The 11792-nt window shown below is 38.9% G+C and overlaps 1 protein-coding gene across 2 annotated transcripts in view; it reads left to right on the forward strand.

The window, feature by feature from the left end:
• Ush2a (usherin) overlaps positions 1–11792 on the forward strand; it is a 668288-nt gene that overhangs the window by 99404 nt on the left and 557092 nt on the right. For both annotated transcript variants that reach the window (XM_028760212.1, XM_028760216.1), the window contains exons 9-10: positions 4596–4791; positions 7070–7200. In XM_028760212.1, the coding sequence (XP_028616045.1) occupies positions 4596–4791; positions 7070–7200 (327 nt within the window). The remainder of the gene's footprint in view (positions 1–4595; positions 4792–7069; positions 7201–11792) is intronic.

Genomic DNA, 11792 nt, shown 5'->3' on the forward strand with positions numbered 1-11792 from the left:
AATAGCATCTATGGTGTCTTGTGGGCTCAGATTTTTCACAACCTACTTTAGTAAGGGTTCTTAAATGCTTTAACTTCCCTTCTAGCCCACCATCCACCAGAGGTAGTGGAAAGTTTGGTTAAAAGTGTGAAAGGGGTTGTGGACCTCTTTAGAAATAGCTCTTTTGGGCAATTCCAGTCTTCATTGTCAGTATATAATCAGCAGTGGTAGCTCGATCAACTTGCAAACACCGCTCACAAATCAGCAACAGCAGTTCGATCCAGAAGAAAACTGTGAGACTCTGTTAATTGGCCTTAGTCCAAGTAGAATCAGCAAGAAGCCACCAGAACACCACCAGAAGTTCTTTCATGCCTTTCTTTCTATGATGTCATGACAAAGGAGGATCAGCAAAGAAGGCAAGGTGAACCAATGTCACAGCATTGCCAGTGAAGACCAGCATCGGCAAAGCCCAATGTCGGCAAAGCCCAATGAAGATCAACAAAGAGTGGCAAAGAGAGCTATCTGTTGAGTTATACTTATATCTTCTCCAGACATCATATGTCCTCTCTAACAAAACAACACATGCTATTTGTCTAGGTAGCTTGCAGAAAAACATCATGCTTCTATTCTCAGTAAAACATCCTCCCATGTGTTTGCTTCAGCAAAATATCCTCTTATAAGACAGTTTCCATAAAAATATCATGTGACACAACTGAGCCTCCAAAGAAATCAGGAATTTCTACTTCAGTGCCCCCTAACCAGTTTAATCTCTAGTTGCTGATGCTATCATAATGTAGACCATTAGCAGGTCATGTTCTCTGAGGGTCAAGTATGTGCTAGGAACTATAACAAATCCTCATTTTTTTTATACTACAACATTACAAAATATGAATTCCAAGTTCCATGAAATAAATGGCACAAACAGGCTTGAAGAGATACAGGTTATAAATTATTATAATGTTAGCAAGTCAGGAATCCAATGTGAGTGCTTTGTGATCCAGGTTCTACAATACAGCAAAATAGCCCATTTGTTGGTAAATTTTATTAATGTATAGTGACCATACATACCTATCAGATCCAGCATGATAGTTTAGCACATGGGCACAGTGTGTAATGATTACACAGAGATTCTTGTTACGTGCTTGTTCTTGAGTGCTTGTGATTTCTAGACTCTTTCACCTGGCTGCTTCGAGTTTACAATTAGTGACAACTACAGTTGTCATTGGTGCTCAGAACATCAGAATCCATTCCTCCTAAACTGCCTTACCCCTATACTCACTGACTATCCACCCTCAGTTCTCCTCCTGGGCTGCGACAGCCCCAGTGACCTCTCCTTTGCCTCTGCTGTTACTTGGGTAGCTTCTATGTGAAACTGAGAACACACCATGTTTCTTTCTCTGTGTTGACTTATTTAATAGGAGTTCAACACATGTAGCTGACATAATTCCACTCTTTTTATAGTTGAATACTATTCCACTGTGTATATAAACCACGGTATATTTATCTATTTTTCTACTGATGGGAGGAAATTTTAAATACTTACCTTAGTGTTCAGTACAAAAAGAACACATATGTTACATTATACTCACATCTTTTTCTTGTAGTCAGTAAGCACATGAATTACACATTCTGGTGTCTACAACTATCTCCCTCCTCCTTTTCTTTGTTCCTTTTTCTTTTCTCTTCCTTCCTTCCTCCCTCCCTTCTTTTCTCCTTCCCTTCCCTTCCCTTCCCTTCCCTTCCCTTCCCTTCCCTTCCCTTCCCTTCCCTTCCCTTTCCTTTCTTTTCTTGTCAGTGTGCCATGGTGCCTGCCTATAACTTCAGTACTTGGGAAACTAAAGCACAAGAATAACTAAGTTCAGGGCCACCTTAGACTTCATAATGAGTTCATTGCAAATCTGTGATATATGTAAGACCTTGTCTCCAAAAAGAAAATCAGTTGGCTGAAGAACTGTAACAAATAGTAGTTAGTCACATCTATCTTTTGTTAAAGGCTGTAAGTGCCTTTTTTGAGATAGATCTCATCATGAACACTGTATGCAAACATTTGCCTGCTATTGAGCATTACTGTGCCCTAAATGCTTCAAAAAAAGAGATCTCTTTGGACATTGGTATAATTTCAACTATCATCTTAGCAACTCCCTCTCTGTTCTCACTATAAGACTGTGTGCAAATTATAAAACTGAGTATCTAGCATCTCCTGGGAGAGGACTCTGAGGGAACCAAGGCTTCAGTACAGAAGAACAAGACTATGACACCCGGGGTTACTAGAGGACGGAAGGAGAGGGCATTACATAAGTGTTTCTGGAAGCCTGGAGAACAGGGGTATGCTATGAGTGTCTCTAGAGGACACTGGGAAAAGGGCAGAGGGCGGTTGCTCCAGCATGATGTAGTAGTAGTAAGTAGTCTTCAGGGCTCAAAAAAAACTTTGTCACCACAAGAATACTGGAGAGAGTCGAAAGCTGACTGGGCATGCTCCTTGAAACAAACTGCAGATCGGCTTCCCTGGTTTTGAACACTGTGACCCAATGTGTATGCAGCAAACATATTTTCTTCTCTGTTTGCTTTTCCCCTTAGTTAAGTAGGAGGGAAAAACTCACAGCCTTTGCTTTGATGGCCCATGGAAGAGGAATGGCTGTGGTGGGGGAGCATCCTCTCAAAGGCAAAGGGGAGTGGTTATGGGTTGAAGAGCTCCTGAAGGGGGATCACGAGGGGGCAACATTTGCAGTGTACATAAATAAAATAATTAATTAAAAATAATCCGAAGTAAAAACATTAAAATAAAAATAAAATGTATACTATAAAATAGCAACATAATAGAAAAGAGAATTCTTTATATATCTTTCTCCTTTTAAAGGTATAAAGGGAGACATTTCTGAACTATGTACAAATTCAGGGAGTAAGTGTCTTTTGATAATATTTCAATTCATTGCTCCTAAATCATCAGTGATCTTTATTTTTTACTTCCTTACTTGACGTAAAGAACTAATGTGTCTGCAATCCTTGAATCACCATCTAAATTATACCCATGGGATCAGTGACCAATCACGTTTCCTTTCTCAGGCTGAGGTATAAGTGTTGTGTCACCTCCACGCTGGTAACTAGCCTGTACAAACATGCATGTTCAAGAAACAGATTAGTATGGTAATCTAGCCCCACCCTATCCCGCTGTACCCCACCCCACACAGCACAGGAAAGGACTATGTTAGCAAATCAATGCATGAGATGAAATGAAGGCAGATGTTGATGAGATTCTTCTTCTCCTTCTATTCCTGTTATTCTTAGGTTTGGTCTTTGCATGGTATCCCAGATTTCCTGTATGATTATTTGTCATGAATGTTTTAGATCTAATATTTTTTGACCAATGTGTCAATCCCTTCTATTATATCTTACAAGCCTGAGATTCTCTCTTCCATCTCTTGTATTCTGTTGGTGATACTTGTGTCTATAGTTCTAATTTGCTTACCTAGATTTTCTATCTCCAGAGTCCCCTCAGTTTGTGTTTTCTTCATTGCTTCTATTTCTATTTTTGTGGATTGAACCATTTTATTAATTTCCTTCACCTGTTTGACTGTATCTTCCTGTATTTTTTTTAAGGGATTAATTCATTTCCTCTTTAAGGGCTTCTGTCATCTTCATACGATTGACATTAAGTCACTTTCTTGTGTGTCAGCCATTTTGGAATATCCAGGACTTACTGCACTAGGATAGCTGGGCTCTGGTGGCATCACATTGACCTGGCTGCTGTTGACTGTATTCTCACGCTAACTTCTAGGCTTCTGAATTCATGTTATTACAGTTTAAGGTGTAATTTCTGAGTTTATCTTTGTTAGATGGATATTTTTCTCCATTGGTTTTTCTGTTTTCTCTTTGGTCTTCTGGCCTAAATGGCCTGGTATTCTGGTGACCAGCTAATCTTCAAGTTTAGTAGGGTGTCTCCACTGGGATTTTGTAGCCTATGAGACCTCTGGGGGTTTGAGTTCTGCATTGCCTCTGGGGTTCCAAGTGCCTCTGTGGCCTCTGGGATTCTGAGTGCTTGGTTGGTTTCTGGAATCTTTAGTAGAGCCTGGCCTCCAGTAAAGAGGAAGTCTTCTGACAAAGTTGTGATCTGGAACATGGAGCCCAGGGGAAGGTTGCAGTTGGAAATTGTTGAGAGGCTTTATGGAGTGCTAGCAGATGGTGGACAGTGTCTTACCTGGGGTCCCTAGAATGGGCCTGGTGTCTAGTAAAGCAGCTGGAGTTGTGGGCTGGAATAGCCCAGAGCAGGGGGGTGGCGGTCAAAGAATTCTTTACAACTAGTTAGACCAGTTCATGTCCCAATTCATTGCAAAGCCTGAAAGGTCAGAGTGATAATTTAATATTCATTTTACTATTTGTTTGTGATTTCCTCTACTGTTAGAGCTAAGTGTAGAGACATGTTAATATTTCAACATCATTTTAAAGTTTGTAGAAGAATCATAATTCATGCCTTTTTTCCTGTTTTCTACAAGAGTTTTAAAGACAAAGTAGTCAGAGGTTCTTCCCTTACAAGTTTTAAATTTCCATTACTTAATGATGGCAGGTAAATGAGAAAGCCCTGACAGCTTCCCATTTCTTCTGATGTTTTGCCATTCCAGTGTGATCGATGCTCCCCTCTTTATAATGACAAGCCTTTCCGCAGTGGTGACAATGCTCATGCATTCAACTGTAAGCCTTGTCAGTGTCATGGCCATGCCAGCAGCTGCCATTATGATGCTTCCATGGACCCGTTTCCCCTGGAGCACAACAGAGGCGGTGGAGGAGTCTGTGATGACTGTCAGCATCACACAACAGGTAATCCCAAGTCCTGAGTGGCTCGCTTAGCCTGTGGAGCCATGGGCATCTATCTCCAGATGCAGGATATTTTAAGTTATGACACAGTTACCTTAATTAGGAATGAACTTTCATGCTGTTAAGTTGGGGAACAAAGTTGTTTCATCAAACTTCTCTTATTCAGAAATAGTCCTTCATCATGTGTTTGAAAGAAGATGTTAATACAAAAGGGTTCACATCAGTGACTGAACCTGCAATTCATATAGGATAGCCTAGTTCAGCTTGATATATCCATCCAGAAACTTACTTGTACCGCTTATATTTCTGTCTTCCTTGGGTCTGGTTTTCGCACATGGATGTGCTACCTTCACTCAGAGTTTACACAGAAACCAATCATCTTTTGAAGACATTACAAATACACAGACCAACACAATGGTTCATAGGAAACAGAACTCACTCAAGAGCCTGGCAATCTGAGGTGGATTCCCAGAACCTACAAGGTGGAAAAGAAGGAATGACTCCTGCAAGTTGTCCTTGGACCTCCTCAGGCACCCATGGTGCACACACTCTACATACACACACACACACACACACACACACGTACACATACACATACACAATGTAATGAAGGTTATAAATACAGAAGGTGATAAATATTCTCTGTAGATTCAATGATAACAAGTGATTTCTAGTAGTCATTAAAGTCACTATTTTCTGAAGAGCAGTATTAACATTAAAGTAGAAACAAGCAGTTTGAGTGTCTGTGGAATATAATGCAACTCTAATAGACCCAAACGAGTTACCCAAGAGCATGAGTGAATGAGTTAGGTAAGACTGATGATACATAACAGCATGAGATGAAGCCCAGGGACCTAAGCCATGACTGTTTGTGTTCCTGGGCTTCTCCTGCAAGAGCAGTCTCTATGGAGAGAAACACGCTGAGGCACCATCAGCAATGTGAACGGCAACATTCTAGAAATGTTAAGAATTTATTTAACTTTTAGCTCATCAGAAGCTAATATCACTCAAACTGAAAATTTTAGTTGAGTATTTAGTTTTCTGACATTGAGTCTATTTCCAGGAATGTCAGAAAAGGGTATATGGTTTTTAACAGGGAAATTGATAAAGTGAAGGTTTATTTCAGGCTCTTTCTGTGGCTTTAGCACTGTCCACACTGGCTCTGGAAATTACTCGCAGCATAGGAATTTATTCATTTTATTTTATTAATTTATTCATATTTATAATATATATCTTATACTATTTCTATTTTATATATTTATTATTTTATAATTTTTATATATTTTATTTATTTATTATTTTATTCATAACAATGGCCAGAGGAAAGGTCTACTTCATAAACTGAAAGCCTTAGGAACTACATTACATTGAGTATTATACCAGTGAATATATTGAAACTATACTGAATGTAAGATTTATCTGGTATGTATAAATACAGCACATTTCTTTATTCTGACACTTGAAGTAAAAAAAAAATGACAAATGTACTAAAAAGTCAGGTTAACTGCACAACAACTATTATGTTAAGAGCATTTTCCATTTTTCACAATTTACTTCTGAAACATATATTTTTGTACATTTTTTGTACCTGTGTAATCGTGTATATATGTTGATCTGAATATATATATATATATATATATATATATATGGAGGCCAAAATTCCTATCAAGCGTCTTTGTATTCCACCTTCTCTCTCTCTCTACCTGGCTAAATTGGCAGATCAATGGGCCCCAGGGATCTATCTGTCACTGGGTGACTGGTCTGTGCTGTCTGTGGGCCTGGCTATTTTTGTGTGTGCTGAGTATTGGATTCAAGTCCTCCTGTGCACACGGCAAGTGTCTTACCAACTGTGTGAGCTCCTTGGCTCTCAACAAACATTCGTGACACAGAGTGCCTTTGTCTTTCCTTTTCTGTAGATGTCATCGGTCATATGTGTAGCAATTTCTCATATTTTGCTTTAGAAATAAGTGCCTGGCCATGAAAAGGCAATTTTAAGTTTAGAAGAAGATTCCTTTAAAATGCTCCCCGACAAAGCAAAACTTCTCAGAAGTGTGGTCCTGCATAGCAGATGGGCGTTTAATGAAGTAAAGCACCATTTGGAACAGGTTCACCATTTCATATGCTCCGGATCACTAAATTGGCAGGTAGAGATGAAAGGTACATTAAAATGGACATCCCCAAAATTACAGAATTTCCTCAAAGGAATACAGTCTTCAATCTTGAATTATGTGGCCGATTGTAATGAATTATGAGTTCTAATGCATATCCTGTCCTTATTCAGGGAGAAATTGTGAGTCATGCCAGGATTACTTTTACCGACCCTTTGGTGTGGATCCTGCTGCCCTGGATGTTTGCAAGCGCTGTGACTGTAACAGGGCCGGGACTAGAAACGGCAGCCTCCTTTGTGACCCGGTGAGTTACTTCACAGGAAATAAGGAATGGCTCTCCTACTAGAGATCAGTCTAGGACACTCTCCCAGAGTCTCCAGTCTGTATTTTCCAGGAAGTTTTGAGTTGGCCTTGAAGAGACAACTGAGGTAGATAGGACTTCGAGTTGTGTCCGTCATAAACCTTAACTGGCTGCTGTGTGGCAAGAAAATTCTAAAGTGAAAGATTCATTTTAGTTTTCATTTTGTAAATGTCAAAAAGAATTGGTGAGTACAATTCTAATCAAACTGCAAGGCAGGGAAGTAATTTTTTTTAAAAAAAAAATTATAAATAAGACACTTTAATCCCAAAGCCAGGCTAGTCCTGTAAAAGTCAGTTGTCTGAAGACTCAAACGGAAGTCATGTTTCTCTACTTCTAAATTCCTCCCTGCCTAATAGTTTGAAAATGAGATATATGTTTATATTCTTAAAAAAAAATGCTTGTTATCTATGTGACAAATTTTCATGTCTGACTTATGGGCGTGTGGATCTTCACTAAGCTGAGCTGCTAACTGAAGCAACCAGTGGCTTCGTGTTCAAATCTGTGGTCATTATCTATCTAGTTTGGTCTTTGTTTCCCTCATATCCAAAAATGACTTAAGATAAAGAAAACTTGTCTCAAAGACCAACTCAATGACTGTATTAATTTTAACAAGTATGTGTAACTTTGGATAGTTGAGAACACAACGGTTAGCACAAGCCCAGTTGTAGAACATTTTATAAATTGCATTGTAAATGTAATAAATTCAAGATACGTGTGTCATATAACTTTCAGCAAACCCTGAGCAGGGATTTTCAAAACAAGTTAAGTTGTCAATTTACTGAAATCTAAGAATTTGGAAGGCAAACTCACCAGTTTGAGTCCACCCAGCCACGGCTGGATAGCAAACAGGAAGGCAGCCTATGCTATATAGTATAAAACTTGTTTCAAGTCAGTTTCTCAAGCAGGAATGATAGAGTAAATAAAGCCAGATTAAAGCAGATTAAAGACGTGGAGGGTCGTCAAAGTGTGGTAATGACAGGAGGCCATGTTCACAGAAATATTCAAAACTGAAAGGCTAATGAGGTCTTCCCCCTGGTTATTTGATACTATTGAGAACTTTGTTATCTGATGCAGGAGGCTGAACCCAAGGTCCTGCCAGGTGAGATGATGCTTTCTCACAGAGCCACATCCCTGCCTTCAGTGTACAATTTTCACACAGTTCTTTATAAAACCAGACCTCATTTTCATAATGCTCATCCTATACACCTCATGTCTTTGTGTTTGAAGTCTGTGTTGGCTTATCCAGGTTCTCAACTGGACATACCTAGGAAGAAGGAACCTTAATGGAATAGAGCTCCAGACTGCCTTGTAGGCATGTCTATGGGTATTTTTGTGATTTCTAATTGATAGAGGAGAACGCAGCCCATGGTGAGAAGTAACATCGTAACATCCCTAGACAGGTGGGCCTAGGCTTTATAAGAAAGGCAGCTGAATATGAACCTAGCAGTGAGCTGGTAGCAGCAGTCCTCCATGGTCTCTGCTTCAGCTCCTGCCTTCAGGTTTCTGCCTGGAGTATTCCTATAATGAACCCCCACAGCTGTGCATAAGCCATCGTACATACACACACACACACACACACACACACACACACAGAGTCATACACACACACACACAGTCATACACATACTTACACATATAAATTCACACACACCACACACAAACACACACATACTCACAAAGACACTCTCACACACATACAGAAACTCATACATACATAGACACCAAACACCACATGTACACATTTAGTCAAATAGTCATAATACACATATTCACACACATATTCACACACACATACACATATACCACACGCCACACACAAAACCAGACACTCAGACATATAAAATACATGCACACCAAACACCACACACACACACTCACATATTTACACACACAAATTCACACACACCATATACCACACACAAACACAAACTCACACAGATACTAACACACACTCACACACACATACATACACACATCAAACATCACACACACAATCATATACATATTTACACACACACATTCACACATACCATATACCACATAATAAAAAATTCACACTTATACACACATTCACATATACACACATATATATTTATACGTACACACACATCAAATACCACACATATGTACTCATAGACACTCACACCGACACACTCATACATACACACAGATGCTCAGACACACTCACACATACACACAGTCACATAAACACACACATGCTATACACCATATATACACACACCATCATGCTCACTCAAATACACGCAAACACATATAGTCACATAGACGCATACACCATATATACAGTCACACAGACACATTCACACACATACTTTCACACACAGACACACACACACACAGACATACACACACACACACACACATGGAAAATCTGGTTCCTACCTTCTTACAGTGTCTACATCTTGTAGATTTCATGTAAACAATCATTGTCTGTTCTAATGTCCTGAACTGGATGCATGGCTTTCTTCTAACAACTCTAGGTACACATCAGTGTGTGTAATTTAGATCCATGATCAGGTATGTAATTTAAAGCTATTCCAATATTTAGGTAAGAGTCATGAGTGCACACAAGCTGTATTCATACATTTAATAAAAAGAAAAAGAAACAGTGAGAAATGCATAAATGCAAGGTAATAACGTCCTTCTGTCTACTTCCGGTCAACATTTTCCTGCTGAGTTCAGACAATGTAAATTAGACCAAAAACAAAGTAAAGGGATTTGAATTAGAAATGTCTCCATGTGTACATAACATATTGCTTAAAATTTACATTAAAAGATATTAAGGGGAGTATAGAAGCAAACATCCAGCAACTCACAGCTAGGCAAATAAAGGTGTGAATTCCAGATAACTGAGGTTACCTCACAAAGCCTGTCTCCAACAAACACACAAGCAAACAAAACAGCAACAACTATTATAAAAAAATACACATTTTCAAGATTTAAGACAAATACAGAAAAATCAGATATAATCGTACATGGCAGCAACAGTATGAAATTATTATTAAGACTATCATAGGAAACATTTTGAGGGTAAAATATTCAGGAACGAATTTAGTAAAAAATTTGCAAAGTTTACATTTTGTAAACTATGAAGCATGGTTGAACTCAATGAAAGACTCAACTAAATAGGATGCTCCTGTGTCAGATGATGTAATGTTTTAAAATCAGAATCATTCCTCACACTGGCCTGTTGATTCAAGACAATTTCCATATAAAATACTACTTATACATAAATATAAATACAAAAGCTCCTTTTGAGATCAGAGCAATATGATGCAAAATTAAATTTTTTTCAAAGGACATATCCAAAACAGTCATAAAAAGCAGTAGAGAGTTAGATTGTCCTTACTTCCTGAGTTTAAACTGTATTAAGGGTAGAGAGCTGTGCTAGAAGCAAGAACCCGTAAAGTAGCCAAAAGTCAGATTACAATAGCATCTGACATTTTGTGGCATAAACCACTAATTTGTTAATAATAGGTTGTATTATTTCTCAACAAATTCCAAGAACATATGGAATGTGTTCAACATGTAGAATATTCTACAACTGTGAAATCTAGGTGGAATTTGCTCCAGTTAGCACAGTGACATATTTTGCGTGCACAAAAAGGTCCGAGTATTAGTTTGAAAGCTGAGTGAGGTAGATTTAAACCTGGCAGAGAGAAGAGCCCAAGATGATGCTGTCTGAAATGGGAGTCCTGGAGAGGCAAAGACCATGACTACACTGTTTCCCCTTAAAGCCACTCAGTGGATCAACATTGTGGGGAACAACAGTGTGTGGGACTCTCTCAGGCTCTTTCTGTCTTGGATGCTCAAAAGGATGAACAGTGTCATCATCCACCATGGCTTCCTGTGAAGATCAGAATTTTCTCTCTTACATACCTCTTAGAGATTGCCATGCGAAGTCTGGAAGTTCAGAGGAAAGAACTTTCTTAGAAATGTGGTTTTGGAGAAGGAAGGACACCATAAAAACACACCAGGCTGGCAAATAGCCTACACTGTAAACTGGAAAAGAGAAGGCATGCCTGTCTCCTCTTGTGGATTTTTCTCTTCTCAAATGAGTATTTTCAACATCCGAACAAGGCAACAGTGTAGCCACAAAATACTTGCGTGGAAACAAGTGTTATGATGTATGTTCTTCACCAATGTTTTCCCATGACATTTGTATGTAACAAAAGTACATACCTGTATTTATTTTGAAGTCAAGTGAGTATCTTAAGCAGGTGGCCTGTTGTACGAATGCCAGGAACTTAAAGAAAGAAGTCCCTATCTTTACTCTGGGAATATGTGGTCACACCTAAGACAGATAGTATATGCAGGATCATACCAACTCCTGGCAGGTGGAAACACTATAGACAGGTAGAGAGACATAAACATCAGGAGAATGTTATGGCACTTCATAAAAATTCTCTCTCTCTTTCTCAGTAGGACTGAGGTCAGAAGTCATCAGTAGATGACACTTGTCAACCTCCATAACTGTTTTATACTTTGGAAACAGGGTCTCTCTCTCTCTCTCT

The sequence above is a fragment of the Grammomys surdaster genome, unplaced genomic scaffold (assembly GCF_004785775.1).
Source record: "Grammomys surdaster isolate TR1022 unplaced genomic scaffold, NIH_TR_1.0 130, whole genome shotgun sequence".
Taxonomy (NCBI): domain Eukaryota; kingdom Metazoa; phylum Chordata; class Mammalia; order Rodentia; family Muridae; genus Grammomys; species Grammomys surdaster.